Source organism: Apostichopus japonicus, chromosome 13 (genome assembly GCF_037975245.1).
Source record: "Apostichopus japonicus isolate 1M-3 chromosome 13, ASM3797524v1, whole genome shotgun sequence".
NCBI classification, from domain to species: Eukaryota; Metazoa; Echinodermata; class Holothuroidea; order Aspidochirotida; family Stichopodidae; genus Apostichopus; species Apostichopus japonicus.
This window is the reverse complement of record NC_092573.1, coordinates 18321638-18341300: the sequence shown is the minus strand read 5'-3', so window position 1 is coordinate 18341300 and position 19663 is coordinate 18321638. Positions and strand designations below refer to the sequence as shown.

At 37.1% G+C, this 19663-nt stretch overlaps 1 protein-coding gene across 1 annotated transcript; it reads left to right on the top strand.

The window, feature by feature from the left end:
- Positions 1-11840: 11840 nt before the first annotated feature.
- Positions 11841-19636, top strand: LOC139978192 (membrane protein FAM174-like). Its single transcript, XM_071988128.1, has 3 exons — positions 11841-11999; positions 13534-13830; positions 14500-19636. The coding sequence occupies exons 2-3, from the start codon at positions 13598-13600 to the stop codon at positions 14627-14629; spliced, it is 363 nt and encodes a 120-aa protein (XP_071844229.1). The 5' UTR covers positions 11841-11999; positions 13534-13597; the 3' UTR covers positions 14630-19636.
- The last annotated feature ends 27 nt before the right edge of the window (positions 19637-19663 follow it).

The following is a 19663-nucleotide window of genomic DNA, read 5'->3' as shown; positions in this document are numbered from 1 at the left end:
CTATTCGCCTCCATTCGCCTATCTGACCCTTCTATAAAAGATTCATGCCCCAGCTAAATCAGTTTGGGGTTTTAATTAGATTTAGACCCCCTTACCTTTGAATTCCTGTACACGCAACAATCGACATAAGCCTGGAAAAACATGACCTTGATGGAGGTGGAGGGGGAGTGGGGAATGTGGGAAGGGGGTAGTTATAAAAACATTTTACATTTATACTGTATAAGGGCACAGGGGGTCTAGTTTGTAACAGGAAGACAGACTATTGAAGTTTGCATTTTACACCCACCACCAGCAGCTGCAGTGACGTTAACTGTTGGTTCTGAAAATGAAACGCACATTTATTGATTTTTATCAGTCAAAAGGGGTATAATCATGGAGAGTTCATGATATAAAAGCTTTCATTTGAAATAGAAAAATACACCAGATGGTTTTGTGTGTTACTATAGATAAATATACCGCACATACACCTGTACATTGAGCCTAAAAAGACATTAAGAAAAAGTTTTTTTTTCTTCTAAATGACAGAAATTCCGCGAAATACTTTGAAAGTTCATGAAAGTTTAGTCGAGAATTTTTTGCTATATATAACATTCATGTTTTCTTAGGTCGTTCAAAATTCTATCATTGAGCTAATTTTTTTACTTTTCTTATTCCTCATGAAAGAAAGGCTCTCTGGAGCAAAAAGCTCAATCAGTTGGTTTTGATAAATCTATTTTATGCTTTTCGATGCTACATAATCCCATCGCAATGCATATGCTATATGTGAGCCTTACCCAGCCGTACCCTTACAAAGTAGGCTATTTCAACAAGCAAGGAACATTATAGCATGTTTAGTTAGGATGTTTCATGTGTATTCCCCAATATGGTTGGTATAATTCTCCAAGTAATTTACAGGGATTATTTGATTGTCTGGAACCTAGCTTTATTAACTCTTACAAAAACTTTAGATGAATGATCCACCGAGGATCCATGCAGTAAAAGTGAAAAGTAGCAAAGGGGACAGAAACATATTCATCCACTTTAAAATTTCGCACCCTCACTGCACCCCCCCCCCCCCCACACACACACACACATTACACTCCCCGGCCGTTCTTAAGCTCATATATGGTTATTAAGACTTTATTTTTAATATATAGTTAAGACTTACTATAAGTCTTTCTTAAGGATTATGTCTACCATCATAAAGTTTCATCTGGCACTGAATTTGTCCAATCTGTACCTACCTCCCCCACCCCTCTCTCTCGCCAAACACACACACACGCAGTCCCCATCTTATAGTGCTGATAATGCTAAAAAGTGGTTTTCCCTGAACCTTGAGACTTTCCAAATATTTCCAAAGATTGACTATCAAAGAAAAGTGAATATTTTACAGAAGGGAAGTACAATACGAGTGGCAGTTGAGAGAAGATTAAAAGTTGGAAGGCCTGTAACCATTATATGGTACTTTCTAGCATATTCAGGGGCAATACTTTTGTCAAGTTGTAGTTAGATTTGAGTTTTGACCAAACCATGTAATGGTCACATAATTTCGGATACCCGTCAGTCTATAGTATGAATGATATATGTTGTTGCATCATACCCTTGGCAATTATTCTTAATCATTCTTCAAATTTGTTGTCTCACAAATGCAATGTTATGAATTATGTTGTTTTTGTTTTTTCTTTCGTTGCCAGGTATTTGAATTTCGTCTATTTACATGGTTCCTTGTGTGATTCTGAACCAAACAGAACATATCATGTTCGGTATGCTATACGTATGCTATACGCAAATTTAATAATCAGCTATCATAATCAGCAAACTAACTATATACCGTATCTTCCCAATTATACATTTACAAGCTGTTTTCAATTAAATTCACGTCATAAAGACGAATGATTTACTTGCATATGCAGTGGCGTAGGAAGGTACTTTTGAGTGGGGGAGGGGCTGAAGACTGATGGCCGGCCTGGGGAGGGGTCTAAGGGGGTGTCCCCTCCCCTTTGGATTTTTTTTGCATTTCCAGGTGGCCTCAGATGCAATTTGGTGCAATATAGCACACTTCAACACCCACTCCAATTTGTGAACTTAATTCTGTATTTTCACCTGGCCTTAGATGCAATTTGGTGCTCCAAATGAGATTTTGTTCTCATTTGGAAATGAAAAAGGGGTTTTCTGACTTGCGAACCGGGGGGCGGAATGATACTTCCGCCCCTCCACATTTTTCACTGGGGGGGGGGCTGGCGCCCCCCAGCCCCCCGGTTCCTACGCCCTTGTGCATATGTATAAGCATCTGGCAATATACCTATCCAATATAAAAACCACAATACACAGCAGTATAGCATATGACAGTGAAGTCTGCTTATTCTTTCCCATTAAGAAGCTTGAAATGCATCCTATATATATATGTCACTTTCAATTTATCCAAATGAAAACTTATCATCTCGAAATATTTCCAGACTTTTTCATTTCATTTTTAATGCTTTTAGAAAGGCACTTAAGAAACTCCTTGTATATGTGATTTCAATTATTGACATTTTATGATAACATTTATTATCATAACTATTATTAGTAGTATTATTATTGTTGCTATTACCATAAATCATATTATTTTATGATTGAGAGATTGAGAAATATAGAGAATTCATCGGTCTGTCAAAATTGTTGTCACATGTAGACATGAAATATTCATGGTTATAGAAGAAGAAGAATAATAGATAGTTATAATGTAGCAATGCAGTGTCATTTTAATTGACGATTTAGATAGATATGAAAAATATACGTGAAAAGCAAATCAACATCATTATAATCCATCTGGCTGTCTTTAATGTGAATTTGATCTTCGAAAATCATAAATTTGAAAAACTTCTCCCTACAAGGAACATAATGCAATCCCTATAAACGTTGTCGTCTGCAAGGAAAATACATGTCTCGCTGAACATAGTCCTAAATATCAACAGAGTAAATAAGAGTTGGTGATATCATTATATGGTAATATATGAGATGCGTGGGAAGGTGTATAGTGGGATTGAGGTGGGGTGGGAGCGGGGGGGGGGGGGTCTCATTTGCCTTCATTGTGGTTTTGTCATACACCTCTTGTATCGTGATTACTGGGACTTCTATTTCTCAAGTTTCCTTCCTGAATATTATTTTTATATTCATCCACTTTCATATTTCGCACCCTCACTTCCCCCTCCCACTGCCCCCACCCACATTACACTCCCCGGCCATTCCTAAACTCTATAAACTCCTAAATGGTTATTAGTATATATAAATAAATAATATTTTGAATATTATTTTGTCACTCAATTGTTATCTTATTATTTGATGTACTCTATATGTATGTATATTCTCTATATGTATGTATATTCTCTATATGTATGTATATTCTCTATATGTATGTATATTCTCTATATGTATGTATATTCTCTATATGTATGTATATTCTCTATATGTATGTATATTCTCTATATGTATGTATATTTATGTATATGTATGTATATTTATGTATATATGTATTTATATTTTTACATTTTATCTCTCAATATTGACATTCTCGTTGTTATGTATTACTATATCTTTGTCGCGATTGGTTGATTGGTTGATGGATATGATTCATTGATTGAATAAAATTGAATTGGATTGGACTGGACTGCAGGGACTTCATTGAATGCACGTATCCTTTATCCATGCACTTAAGAAAATAATACTCTTACCATTAATGCACAGTGATAAACTTCTGAATAAAAGAGAACATTGGCAATTAAGAAAACACTCCAAATGTATCACATTTCAGGTACAAATCCACAACAAAATTATACAAGGGAAATTGAAGCTGCCATGGTGACATCTCAGACCACTTATCATAATCCACTTCATTAATTAAAGGATAGGTTAGTTCTGGTAAAAGTTACTTTCAAACAAGCAAATCTACGGAGTTTGAATCAAGATATTGAGATAGGATTTTGTACTAACAGTAAAACAGTAACAGTCTTCTTCTTTTTGTTGTTTTCCTTTCTTTTTTGTTTTCCTTTGTTTTCCTTTTTTGTTCCTTTGTTTTTGTTTTCCTTTCTCTTTTCGTTTCCTATTCTTTCACAATTTTTGAATATATAAATTATCTTCGTCACATCGTGTAGGCTAGTTAGGTGAAATTGATTCTCATGTGGTCTATAATGACTATAGCTGTCTATGAGGATAATATACACAAAGTGTAACAATGATATACATACTACGCGGTTTTTAATCAAACTCTCTGCCTTTACACATAAACTTAATTGATGTTACCCAAGTCTGATTGCATCGTTACAGGAGTAGCTTAATATGTGAAACATGCATTCAGTGACTAACCTAAATTGACGGGTAGAAGACTTGAAAACTTCACTAATCAATTAACGGGACTAGGCTTGCAGGAAACAGTATATCGGATCGATCACTGTCGTCGGAAACCATGCAGCAGTTGATTGTAACACACCGAAGTGAAAATTACCTTAGTGTATAGGTATATGTATATATGTATGTACGGAACTGTTTGCGAACGATCTCTGTGTGTTCATGCACCGTCTCCATCAAAGGAGGATTCTAGGATTCAGGATTCTAAAACAAGGGAGGGGAGGGGGAGGGGGGGGGGGTCAGTGAGGTCGTTGAAGCCGATTCCCATGAAGACGGTTCTGAGCTCCTCCTGCAGAAAGACGTCAAATGGGTGCATTGATAGGCATATTTATAGGCTATAAATTAGGTCTATAATTAGGTCACACGTAAAGGTTGTGCTAGTAAATATGTTTAATTTGTTGCGTGTATTGAAACAGGTGTACATCCCACCCCCACATCCGCGCACGTCTATTTATGGTAAGACAGCGTGCAGTGTGAAACAGTCGCAGAATTACAATGGGTCTGTTTTTATATTTATTGCCATAGTTACCTGTATTCGTACTCACCCTTTTGGATTTGTATACTCGTCCTAGTGTACTCATATCAATTGGAATCCTACTCGTACTCATGCATGCTGTTGTACTTGCAATGCAAGTCTGACAACAAAACCTTTTTATATGTAACATATTCTGTTTTCTTACCATATAGATACAGAAACAGAAATGACTGATAGTTAAGCAACTCACTTTAACAGAAGTTGCAATCATGACTCAAGTTAAGTAGCTTACGCAGATGGGTTTGGGTGGCTATAAACAGAATTACAAGAATGGCTACAACATTAAGCCACTTGGAATAGGAGGGCTGAGCTTAAGATATGCACCTTCCCACCGACCCAACACATGTATAGAAGTAGTGAAGGCCGTGGAACGCTGTTGTATTTTGTTTGTTTGTTTCATAGGCCTACAAGAGTCCATTTGTCCATCCCTCTATTATTGAGAGTAACCTACCGATAATTGGTCTATCGTACGGAGTACATGATGACGTCACAGTGTAACTGGATGTTGAGAATACCACCCTGCCTCACACCCTCGCTCCCTTCCTCTGCCTGAACGGAAATATTCACTTCCGTGGGTACAAGTTTAAAGGTCATCATCTAAGTCCCAAATATGCTAGAAAACCAAATAATGGTCACTAATACTCTAATATATCAAACTTACACGAGCATTCAATTGCCAAAATCAGAGCATTGTTTTTCTAAGTGTAAAAATGCGTTTGTTTGATTGCGCATTCTCCTTATGTATGTGTCTACAAATTGGAGAGTAATTCTAGTTACGTTCTTCATCTCAACTGTAGGCTATATAGCAGGAATCTCATGGGCATATCCGGACAGCTCATTTATCGATGGCGCTACACCAGTATAATGTCGTTCACATTTATCACGGACCTCGATACAAGAAAATGGTTTTCCTCGAATGTGTAGTCGCGTAACTCAGTCTGCTATTGGGCATGAAATACAATACCGTTTACTAGTATGGAACCCTTCTAGCAAAGGGATCGGTCGTTTATCCTATACTTTTTATTGTATTTCACAGATGTTACGTATTCAATTTTGTGTTTTTATAGGGGGTTGCAGTGACGATGTCACATACAGGACGCATTATTTTCTAACAGGAGATGAGGGGAAATATACCTTTTTTTACTTTTGAACACTGTCGTGGGGGGGGGGGGGTGAGGGGTCTTGTTTGGTATAACTAAGAGTGCTTTGATATAAAATAGAGTGTTGACACTTCGTTTATATTCCATTAATCGATGATGAACCTGGAATTTGCAGTCTGTGATTACACAAATATACAAAGTATACTGTAATGTCTTTCATATATTGGCAAAACTAAAATAAGTTTCAATGGAGAATGGAGATATTGCCATCAGCACACCGGGCATACATACCTCAAAATGGTAGAGCATCAAACTGGTATTCCCGCATCTTGCTTTTCAATATTTGTTTATAATTTCTCATTTCATTTAATTTTTTCTAGTTATTTACTGGTATTGAATATCTACGTTAATATTAGTCAATTTCACCTGTTTCTTTGTTTGACATAATACGGTGCTGATTTCGGGAGTTGATTAAACTTCCAGATTATATGATTCAACCCTACATCCAGTGCTGGGCTAACCCAGCCTACCTCTGCCCGCCTACGATCTAAATTTAATACAATACTCAAGCCGTCATATATTCTTTCACCTCAGAAATTCGCTTCCTCTTACATTCACGAATCAAATCGAGATGGATTTGGTGAAATTTTTCATCTATTTATTTCGAACTTACCCATCATGGTTTCAAGAAGATGAAAAAGCCTCTAAATATAATGTTGAATCTATATCTATACCTAAGTATATATATCATAGTCTAAACCAACACACGTTCCTCCTTCGGGTGTAATTTAATTGCTTCTTCCCTTACACACGAAAACACTTTTCACGGCATTTTCAATTTTTATAGCGTTTTTTTTTAAAAAACTATATCTTCTTGCATTTCTCGTCACCGAAGAGATTTAATTTTGTATGTGCGTACATAGTATTGATCTTTGGGTTCATTTACAAATATTTGGCTTATGGTTTTAAAGAAATGAAAAGTACCCAAAGGTTTTCCCATGCGATTTAAAAATAAGATCCTTCACAGTTTGCAAGCGTCGTCGCTCTTCGGCAATGTATAGTATCCGATTTATACATTTCTGTTGTAAAGCAAAATAATCGAAGAGTTGTCTTACAAAAATAGAGAGATACGCTCGAATTAGAGCACTCGAACTTTTCCCGTTTCATTAAATGCTTACATAGCTCGTTTGGTTGATTCGTTTCGAACTTCATATATCAAGACAGAAGAACAAATATTGCATAATCTCTTGAGAACTGTCAGGTATATCTTCTCAAACTTGCGGGCAATATTTGAAATATGATTTTCGTGACTTTTTACTCGTTTAATTGATTGAAATTTAGTACACACATTCAAGGTAGTATATGCTTGCACGTGTTTTGATTAATGACTATTTGATATTTTTGGGCATAAAATAAGAATGGACACGAATTATTTGACGACTATAAAGGGTTGGCAAGTAACTGTCGTTCTTCCTTAAGTAAACGGTTATTATTTCTATTTTTGTAAAATGGAGAATGGAAAGACTTACCAATCTAACCAGATTGATTTAATCCCATTTTCAATAAACCGTTTACTGGTTTCGAACTTCTGGACATACAATCAGAGTCCATAGCCTATTGGTTAGGGTGTCCGGCATGTAGCGGGAGGCCAAGGTTCGAATCCTGGTGGAGGCTGGAAGTCTTTACACCCAACTAGGCCATGGACACTGATTGTGCATCCAGAGGTTTGAAACCAGTAAGGAAGGTCGTCATTCCACAGGCTTTTGTATATCTATATATTATTGTATTCTATTTACAATTTGTACAAAAAGTGGTACTAAAATTCCCTGCACCTCACACCCCTTGTTGAACAGAAGTGAAATTTAGTATAGGTTAATTGTCTTTATGTCTAATTAGAAGATTGTCTAATTGTCTAACTAGAGGAATTGTCTCTAAGTGAATAAAACTATGCGCACTTGCAGACAATTTGTCACACTCATCACACCTGTATACAATTTGTGTTACTTAGCAGAAACACTGATCTGATGTTTGCCTAAATATATAGTGGTGATTTGCTTCGATATTGCCACAAAATATGACTTCATCGTTGTAATATCTTACAAAATTGAGAATATCATCAGATTTGAGTAAGTTTATTTATAATATAACTAGAGCTTACTTTTGTAATTTCTCCCTTTTTTTATTGCTATAGTGCATAACTTCGTCAACCTTTTTATAACAAAATTCATGTTTATGTCAGCATGCAGTGTAACATTCAATATGAGTTTTATGTGTACCTTGTCACCATCAACTTAATTGGCATATCTCAATTTTTTGATTGGCAAAATAAAGATTCCAAATTTGAGTTTAAATATTGAATTGGAAGCCACCCGGGTTCCTCCCACATTTGTGGTCGCTTTAGCGTCGTAAAAATAACTGCTGATTATTATTATTATTATTTATATAAAATGTCGAAATTAATTCATAGAGACAGCATATATATGTATATATACGTAACCGCCGACTTTCGAAAACATGTGGTGTAATGATCTGTAGCCATAACGATACGTTTAAAGGGCAAAAACTAATTTAACGAGAGACTGAACATGGTCCGCTTGGATGATGATAGCGGCAGAACAACAATTAAGTTTAATTATGCACTCCGGAAATCAAATTTCAAAAAATTGGTTCTGGAATGTAAGGCAAAACATTTTGACATACATGCATATACATACACCTTTCGTTCTTTCAGGAATGCCTGATTCTGGATTTCAAGATTAAGGGGACCATGGTGCGCGGAGTCTCGGCGGAGAGTTAATACATTGAACAAAATTATATATATGTTGATAAACTTGGCATGTATATGTATTGTATGTAGATGGTATGTTGTGGTTTAATCGGAATTCGGTCGAATTTTGTATATAGGATATATGCACGAGAAACTATTTCGAGTTAATTGCTACTATGCCGAAGTATCCAGACCAGTAAATTAGTTCGCAAAGTTACCTCGACATATGACACTGACCTATATAAGTCGTGAAGCCTATATTTGGACATAATGAGTCTTACTAAATTGCAAATATATGTCCATATACTAGTAGGTGAGATTTGAAAAACTCCGATGTGTAGATTCGATGTGTCCCTTGTAATTTTTAATTACAGATTCGTGAAACCATCGGTCCCTTTTTTAGTAAAACTTTGGTCAGCTATAAAGGAATGTGTGTATACATATACTTTCATGTATGGGATATCACCGTGGGGAACCGCTTAGCCTACTGTGTCAGGTTTGCATTATATGCACGATGGCCAATTGACAGTGCCAAATCGCATAGCCCTACTTAGGCTTTGTCACGGGGACAGCTTTAAACGATGATAACATTAATTTATACGAGTCTTTACATGATGTTAATGTCAAACTTCTAGATGACTATAAACACATGTGATGATCATGTAAATGGTTTTACGCTTAATCATGGGCGGCGATCCGTACTTCCGAGTGGGGGGATATGACCTTGTTGACTATCTAAGCGTAGCGCCACCATGAGTTGGCACAAGAAAATTTTGGGATTTACAAACCCTCTAGATGGCCGGAAACGGCACTATCCGAGGTTTCCAAGCGGCATATACCCAACTTTAAAATAGGGATATCATGTCCGAAATATCTCATAATCAGGATCCAAAATCCTTTTCTTTTTAAATTTCGGGTGTTATTTTGGGAAAATTGCCCCTGTCAATCTTGTTTCAGGCGCTACGTTAGAATGTTCGAGAGCTCTTTTACATTATTCGATGAAGAAAATGGCCTCATGCAGGCTATTATAGGCCTACACACATGCAATACACAATTACACATAGTTACATTCCTAGGTACCGATTGCTAGGGCATCCAGGTGAAACGTGTATTAAGCATTATCCTGGTAACATGAGATTCTCAGCGGTTCGAGGGAACATGTACGTGTGTAGGCCTACTATGTGGGCGCAATAATACATTTTGTTGTTATAGGGCCAATGAAGCCTACAGTCAACTATTCTTGCTTTATAAAGACGGTTTATTTGAAAAGATCGCACTGCGTTTATGGTAGGCGAGAAATGAAGCTAAAAAAGAGCCGTACATTCACGATGATGCATATAAAGGCATGAAAATATTCTTATCCCTGGCATTTGGTGGGGGATATGGTGTATTACATCCCCTCCACCCATTTTCATGGGGCATATATCCCCCCTTCCCCCCCCCCAGGATCGCCGCCCATGCGCTTAATGATAAGACGGATTACTCATATCAAAACATACTGAGCATTTTTATACAAATAACCACACTATATGACATTTTTATTTCGGAACTTATGATCAAGTTATTGCAGTTTATTATAATTTATTTGTCCAGACGTAAGCCTGTTCATGCACTCTTGTGGAAACATTAATAATAAGACAGTGATTGTTTTTATACATTTCCATGAACCTTGAAGAAAACGGTGCGACACATTCTTGCTAAGGACATAAGATATAGGCAAAGTAGAAAGAAATTGAACGCATTCGGTTATTGCATGTTTGTACTTCAATTATAAATATTACGATCCAGCGACGTGGCCAGGAATTTGAAAGGGGGGCTATTGATATGGGGAGGGGTCTAAGGGGGAGGGGTGGTCCCCTCCTCTTTGAGATATTTTTGAACAATTGAAGGTCCTTAGATGCGATCTGGTGCAATCATGTTTTGCCAGTTTCATCATTATCATATGATATCATATTATCAGTAGATTTTGTTTTCTGTTTGAATTCTTTTACATGCTCTTTTACATAATATATTAGAAAGACAAAAATAGTGTACTTTTACAATTTTTCAAGTAGGATGATTCTTGTTTATTGTCCAATGTCTGGACTTTGATAGATTTGACGAACTTAACTGCTTGATGGACAATATTAACTTTCATATTTGGTAAGACAGCCAGATGTGCAGTGGCCTAAAAACAAATATCGTTATCGTAGTGTATTAGCAGTGTAAACATTATTTATAGGACGTGCGTATCACGTACGATTGCTAGCTTAGCTTCATAACATGCTGTTCGTGCAACAACTTGAAGACGAATCATAGAAAGGACGAGAACGAACGTTGTCGACGTCGTTTTGCATACGGTTCGTGACACTCCATCGAGTGCGGTTAGGTAGGCAATATGTATTTTATTACACAGTGGCCAACTGTAGGCTTATAACAGGCTATAGGCTAAATTTAGCTAATTACAGCTGCCAAACTAAGTAAGCAGTTGAGTCAATAATCCTTAATGTTAATACGATTATAATCGAGCTATAGCTGACGAGTATTCAAGATCAAGAGCACTGACAAAATACCATGCTAAAAAAACAACATTTTTTCGACACTGAAAGGGGGGAGCAGTCGCCCCTGCCCCCTGGCTACGTCCCTGTTACGATCTACCTTATCAAATAATACAGATGTTATGTATACGTACATAATCTGTATTATTTGTCGTAAACAAGAAAAACTATCGTAATTTGATCATTTTGGCGTTCCACACTGTAATACTTCTACATTGTCAACACGATCTTTGAGATAGTCTGCTTGCGCAAAACATGTCACGGGCGGTGACGTCATCGATTTTACCTGGATACTTAACGTGCTTTATACGCTTGTAGATGTATGGGTCAGATATCCATGATAATCCCCATTCTATATTGTCTATATGTGGCAGAAAAGTATATTATGCAGGTCAAAAGTGTAGAAAATATTGTTTAATATTAATATTACCTTTCCACGTGATGTTGTCGTTTGCTCTTAGTATGTAATATATATGTTTTAGTAATTTTTTCAACTTTTCAATATGTGCGCTGTTTGCGCCAAAGAGATATATACGCTAAGCTTAAGATGCATAAGATGCATAAGATGCATAATCCTGCGACCGTAAACAGACGCGTAAACACATTGTTGTTTTGTACCAAACATCTAGCTGAAGATTTACCATAGCTCTTGTGTTATACGTTCTATTCCGTTAGAGAGCATTAACTAAATCGAGGTAATTTTAATATGCTCTAAGAAATCAGTGCCTTTGTTGAACATCATTATGTAGTTTTCTGTACACCGAGAGTACCATATGCACAATTATTATTATAGCCTAGCCTAGGCCTAAACTTAGGCTTCAACTTTTCTTAGCCCGCAGTGTTACTGTTAGGCTACTTACTGTGGTCTAACCAAAAACCGAATGGTTCCGGAGTTGTAGCCAGTGTTGTTGTTAGGCTGTAGCCTGTAGGCATACATTAACAGTAAGGACTATAATACGTGATAGCAAACTTGAGAAATGAGTAAGTTGGGCCTAACTAACGCTAGGCGTTGGCGCTCAGCCCAAAAATAGGCCCTTAGGCTAGGCCTAGTTAGAGTCTAGGCTCAAGCCTAACTTACTGATAATTGATATTGTATTTGGTACAATTATAGAATACAGGGCCATTCATTAACTCTTCCCAGCATCCGGATGAGCGGTGTGTCTGTACATGTCCGTACTTGTATGACGCCCTCTAAAATTCCATCACATATTTCAATTTGACTCCGCACCCGCGCATCCACCAAGGAAGTACTAGGAAAGGAGTAAGGAAATTTTTGACCCCACATCCAAGCATCCGGGCATCCACTCAAAAAGAAAGAACTTGGACTTGGACATTTTTTACTCACATATGTACTAGGGTGAGACTGAGCATCCGCGCATCCGGATGCAGATAGAATCATAGAGTGGCCCTGCATTCTATAGTTACTCCTTGTATTTTATTAACTTAGCACTTGCTTGCTAAGTATATTAATGTATAGTACTGTAAATATGTTACATTTATTACAATTTGATTCCTCAAACTCAAAGTGTAGTACAACAACTTGCAATGTCTAGGCTCTAACTCCAACTTCCAAGACCAGTTTTGGTTAGATTTTTCTAGCTTGGTCTTTGCACTGATATCTTCCCTTTCTTACTGACAAGAGTTGCTTGGAATTGAACATTTTGTAAAAACAGTTTATCTACTGATTCTTGTCAGGGAGAGGAGTGTTATAGGAGTCCTTAGATGGCAATCACTCTCACCCAGGGCTTGGACTGAGCTGATCAGAAATGTCCAATAGCCTATGGAACTACTGGCTATATCATTTTGGTTCTAAATGAAAAAACTTTATATCTTTACTCATACTCTTTTCCCTGCTCCAAGGAACAGAAAATTAACAGGGTTGAACTGCAGACTTGATGCTCGTTTGACTATCTCAGTTACAGAGCACTAACGACGGTGCCACAGTTGCTGTTGAGATACTGTATATAATGCTTTTTCACACAACAACAAACTTTGGCAGTAACAGTACTGTCACTGCTAGGTTAGGGTATAGAAGGCTAGGCTATACATAGCTCAGATACACTTTTTAAGAAAAGTCACCCAGGTAAACACCAAACAACTAAACGACTGATCCGCTCTCAACCCTACTCCCCTTGCATCTCTACCATTTCATTTCGTTATTGCTACTACTCCAGGTACTCCTTTTTCAGAGTTGATAATATCTCCTCGGTTCCTCTCATTATCCTTCAGGGAAGATTCATTCTACCAAAGTTGCTGACAGATTATTTGAGAGCCTGGATATACCATCATAACCATGTCAAAAGTTACTTCACTTCTTGTCTCTACGGCATTGTTAAACATCTTCTACCTTGTCTACGGAGGCGACGATGAAGTCACCCATCAGCCTGTCAGTGAAGAATCTGCGAAATCAAATGATGACAGCTACACAGGAGACTATATATCATCAAAGAATATGTATCGGATACTTATAGTCCTGGGCTCTGTCACAGTGATAACGTTGGTCTTCTTCATCTTAAAGGCAATGAGGTAAGGTCCAGGGTTAATCCTTCCAAAAGTTAATAGGGATACTCCAGATGAACATATAGTTTTCACTGATCTGGAAGTAGAACGTATTCTTTGCTTCCCTGTGAAATTTTGATATAATTCTACTGTACATGGTATTTTTGAGTTAATTACACTTGAAGTTCAACATGATTTGCACCAAGAGTGAACTTCAAGCAACAGGTGTGATGTCAAAGATGGACACTGACAAAATTGTTTTGTTTTTCTACAAAGTTGACATGCCATGTCTTCTTCAAAATTGGGGTGCATCATGTCAGTATGAGTACACTACAGTCATTTGGGATATTGTTAGCTTCACATTTCCCAAGTTTAGTTCATGCCCACATTTAGTCATTCATACATGATGTTGTTCCTGATAGTCCAGGATGATATCACCCAGAGAAACTTGAAGCAACTGGCTGTATTAGCAGTGGAAATTTTCTTGCAATGAAGCGTGCCTGCACACAGAAGTTAGATTTTATATTTGATATACCAATATTTGGGAAGGACAGCAAATTGCACAAATATTTATGAGGTACTGTCAAAAGTTCTGGCTATTAGTTTGTTCTCAATATGAAGCTAGTGTGATATTCTTGATTATAAGGTGTTCCCTTTGTTTTGACATTTTGGCTGTTATTGTTTTTGCTTGACCAGTGGCAGAAAGAATAAGAAGACAAAAAAGTATGGTGTGTTGGCGACATCCGGGACAGACGTTGAACTGAGACCACTGGACGATGATGATGAAGAAGACGAAGATGTTACAGTGTTTGATACAAACAGATGAGGTGATGAGGTGTTGGAAAACAGCAGCAGATGATATTATAGGGACTTTGTTACATGTGATATTTTTCCCAGTCTATGACCTGTGGGGTTATGGATGGGAGTAATATGGGGGCATCAAGTGGGGAGATTACATCAATTGTGACATGTGACAGTGGTCTCCTCCCGGTCCATAATCAGTGGGGGTATCAAAGGGTTGCTGCTGGGGGAGGAGTAGGAGGGGACACGACATAAATGATCACATGTGACAGTACTCTCTATTCAGTACCATGGAGACATCAGTCCTGATGAGGGTTAGTGGAAGTAGGAAGGGAGAAGAGTTAAATTGCCACATGTCAATTGCAGTGTTCTCGGACACGTCCATAATCAGCATGACCATGGACGTATCCGTCAGTCATAGGGGGTCATAAGGGGTGGATGGTTAGGTTGGGGAATATGATGGGAGATGACAAATGATTACATGGGACAGTATTCTTTGCCTGGTCCTTTACCTCATATAACAGGAAGATACCTGCAGGATATGTCAGTCATGGTAAGGATGAGGGTGTGGAGATGATGCTTGAAAACTATCACATCTGATACTTGATTCTCACTTGGTATGACGATGTTCTCCTCCTCCTGTCTTGCCCTGCCAAATTACTGACTTTTAATAGGGTACCAATAGGGTTAAATCACGAAAAACAGATACATTTGCAATATTTTCAAACCAATTTCCAGGTCGAGCTATGATATGATGGATGCAATATATATAACATTTTGGGTTCAGTACCTTCCAGACATGTCTCAGGAATGTACTGTACCTCTCTATTCGATCAAAATGTCACCAAATTATTTGACATGATTTAAAAGTGTGATATTAAACTTTTGTGTTTCTGTAGCTGCACCTGTCCAGGGGAGGTGGCGAACTTCTGACAATCCTAAACTCTTGTTAATTTTTGTTGTGTTTATATAGTTTGTTGTACAATCTTTATACATGGTATCGCAGTAAATTACCAGAGTGTAATTTAGTGGTTGGAGGTGATGGGATGAGCCATATTAATAGAAAAGGGATCTCAAACATTTTTACTTGAGATGGACTTTGTTGCTTTTTATGCATTTTACAGTAACAAGCAACATACATTCTTTGTGCACCACTGTATTGCTCTGTGATTTTCTGTGTGCTGTTATGTTAGTGGTTACAGCTGTGTTTTGTTCATGAAATTTAGAGAAGTGACTTAAATTAGTTAAAATTTCATTTAGTTGGAGAATTTGGGAGTCAATATGCTCCATTTTGCTGATGGAACATCTTTTTTTTCTTTAGTTATGTATATTTTGATTCAGCTGTTTCAGCCTCGGTTTATACTGTAATATCTATAGTAAATTTCCTCAAGATTTGAAGAAATTGGTAGGAAGCTACACTACAGAAGTACATTTGTAGGACACTAAACTATAGTAGTACATTGCTCCCAATCACCTCAGTTCTCTTAGCTTCTGTCTCTTTCCTTCACTGGTTCAGCTAAAAATGTAGGCTTACAGCTCGTGATCAGATGTCAAAAGTTCTGCAAAACTGGATCATTTTCCTTAACATTATCTCAAAACTCGCTGACACGGGTAGAGTACATGTAGGTAGGTTATTTCAAGAATTAAATTCGGAGATCTGAAAGATTTGATTCCTAGATAGACAAACTATTCCTTATGCTTTGGTATTATATTTCATAACATTCCATCATTTATGTGACATGTAATTGTAAGAGTGTGGTATTCCCCAGGAACTGCACAAGTTTCTTGAGAAAGTTACTTTCATTGACTTTTTGATGGTATTTTTAACTTTTCAATTCAAAGGTATGCATAATGTGTTCTTTTTTCTTTCCTTTTTCTTCTTTGGGGAGTTGGAGGGGGGGGGGGTGGTGGGATGGGAGAGGGGTATTGGTGGTTACTAGGTGTATTGTATTTACTACATTCCTCACTTATCTGTCTGCACTCTACTTATGCATTCTAGTTACTTACCTTGAATTTAAAGGAACATATATGTATCAATGTGTGTCAATCAGAGTTGGATGCTTCACACTGTCGCATGACTCTGGGACTTGACATTAGTCGAGGTAACATATTTTTTACAGACTATATTGATAGATATGGGAATTAGTGCCATTTCTGATTGCAGTAATCAGACGTGTAGTATCAGTACTGTACAACAGCATGAGTATGATTAGAGGTAAAGCCTTCCCCTCAGGTATGAGTACAAGGCTCTAAGCAGGAGTACATGTGCATAATCTTGTGTACAGTGTACTTACTGTACAATAGCATGAGTATGATTAGAGGTAAAGCCTTCCCCTCAGGTATGAGTACAAGGCTCTAAGCAGGAGTACATGTGCATAATCTTGTGTACAGTGTACTTACTGTACAACAGCATGAGTATGATTAGCGGTAAAGCCTTCCCCTCAGGTATGAGTACAAGGCTCTAAGCAGGAGTACATGTGCATAATCTTGTAAACAGTGCACTTACCATACATGCTAGATTTGCCTAGAGTACATATATAAGTGTACAAAGCTCACTAGGGTATACAAGAGTACAGTACAAGTCTGGTGGGGTTAAAAAGTTAAAAGAGGAATTTTGATTTGTGGAGTTGTCTTCCATTTATTTTACTTTTGTTTCTCATGTTGCTATGGTGTTCATTGATATTGCAATCTACTAAAAAGAATATATTTTAATTCAATCGTGCAATTTTCTGACTTCATTCATACAATATAAATATTTTTAACTTCGTCTTTCTTTGTGGTTGTTGATTCAGTATAAAATGGTCAAAATGTTAAAATATAGATCACGAAAAAAAAAGAAAAAAGAGAGAGATAGAGAGGAAAAAGAACCACCACCTTTTAAGTATTCTGTGCCTTAGTCTATAGACATTGCCAGAAATGATGGACTATGATCATTGAAGCCTCCATTTATCCATCTGGTTTGTTGTGTCATCAGTAACACTTGCAAATACCTGGCTTGCGAGTTCTGTATAACAGAAGCCCAAACTAATTCACGATAGACTTCTCCAGCAGTTCTTGTTTTAATTGACTTAAACTTGAAAGATTTAGTGGGTTTTTTTTGGGGGGGGGCAAGGAATTTATTTTGTAAAAACAGCCAACTTTTCTCCTCTTTTTTTCAACATCTGTATTGTATGGTGCTGGTACTAACCCCGTGATAATCTGGTGTCAGTAGTAATGACTGGGTTACTGAGGGACTTAATTTGTGATACTGTATAATGGCTACTTAATGTTCTTGAATGTATTTTCTTTATGTAATGTTGAGGTGTTAGTGAGAAAAATGGATGGGGGGGGGGGGAGGCAGGGTAAGGGATTACTCACACCTTAGATTCCCTGGAACTCTCCTTCTGTACCACGTTGTCAATTTTATTAACAATGACTGAATTGCAAGCGATGAAATAACTACAAAAACCCAAGATGCATACTGCACAAATGTGTATGGTTCAGGGTTATTTTCAACTCTTTTAACTGAAATAGAACTTGTCAGGCTTGCTTTTTCCATTTACTTACTCTGTTAATATTCACATAGACATTTTCTGTTTGTTCTTGTAGTTCTTGAAAGCTGTCTAGTTTAAGCTTGAAATTGGTTTGCTATGTCTGAAACCAAAATAAAAATGTTTTGACTGGCTCCTGTTTTGTTACATACTGCTGAATCAATTTGTATGCTCCATTAAAGCAAACTGCCATTTATATGCAAAACAAAAGAAAAATATGTGTGAATTGAATATACCAATTGTCTTTAATGCTCTCCTGGTTTTCAGATAAATAACTAAGCAAACTTGAACGAAAACTATAAAAGGAAAAGGTTATACTGCATCTTTTGCAACTAATTATCTAGATCTTCTGTTGCAAACTATCCAGAGGAAATGTTCTTGTATGTGACAGATATTTGTGAAGGAAATGCATTTTGCCTTACTGTAGTAACACTGGCGATTGGATCTTGTAGTTAATGCATGCTATAACGATGACATGAATATTCAGTATTTTGTCAATATTTGAACATCTATCTAATTGTTATTACCACAAGTAATATTTGATCATCTTTTGCTGTCTGTTAAGTCATTGTTAATTTGCAATGAATGGTTTAACACATGAATATATATACTCAGATAATTTTCATTTCATACTTCCTTTGGAGGGAGATCTGTAAAAAGTCATATACCTGATAAACAAATTTACAGTGCTAAGTATAAATTATTTTAATCATTCATTTCAGGGACAGTGTCTTTTGGTTAATATTTCATATTTTATGTGCTATATCAGCAGTACAGTATGTCAAACAAGGCTTTAAATCTGAAGTTATACAGTATATATATGATTCATATTTTGTACTACAAACTGTCCCTGCCAAAAGGTGTTTACACTTAGGGAGGTGAGGAAACAGAGAAAGTGGTGTAGGGTAGGGCGGTAGTTTTTCCTCTTTCTGTGTCTTCACCTGATTTCCATGATGAGAGGATAGCTGGAGGAATGAGTTGGAGCACAGGGGCAAACATTCTGGTGTACCACCTTCTGGTGTTGGAGGTTGAACAAGTATTATTTCCTCCTCTTCCTCAACCACAGTATTTTCCTGATTGCCCAACTCTTCATGGAGAAAGGGGGGGGGGGATTTCAGGAGCATATCTTCCATCTGCCCTCCCTCTCACACTTTTTGTTTGTTATTCAACAGCCTCTTGCACCGCCTACAGGTATGGCAAGCAGAAAATGTAATGTTTACACAGGAGTGTAACTCACTATTTTCAGACCACTCTGTTCTGCATAATATTTGCGTGGACCACATTGCTCTCTCCAAACAACAGGTCATGGAATCACTCTATTCATAGATATTGTAGAAGCCTTAAAAACGATAATTAATTACCTTAACTTGAATTATCGTCAAATGTAATATATGATCTTTCTTGATGAAATGTTGATGTATATGTTAATTTATAATTGGTGTGAGGCTTAACAGTTGTGAAATCCTTGCTTTTTGTTTCAAAGAGATAAATAGAAAATTACATGCACCGGTCTTTTGTGTATACAATTC

Excerpts from the sequence above, each read along its gene's own strand:
- LOC139978192 (XM_071988128.1), top strand. The coding sequence starts at position 13,598 with ATGTCAAAAGTTACTTCACTTCTTGTCTCTACGGCATTGTTAAACATC. Across the intron at positions 13,831-14,499 it reads TTCATCTTAAAGGCAATGAG|TGGCAGAAAGAATAAGAAGA; the intron begins GTAAGGTCCAGG and ends TTGCTTGACCAG.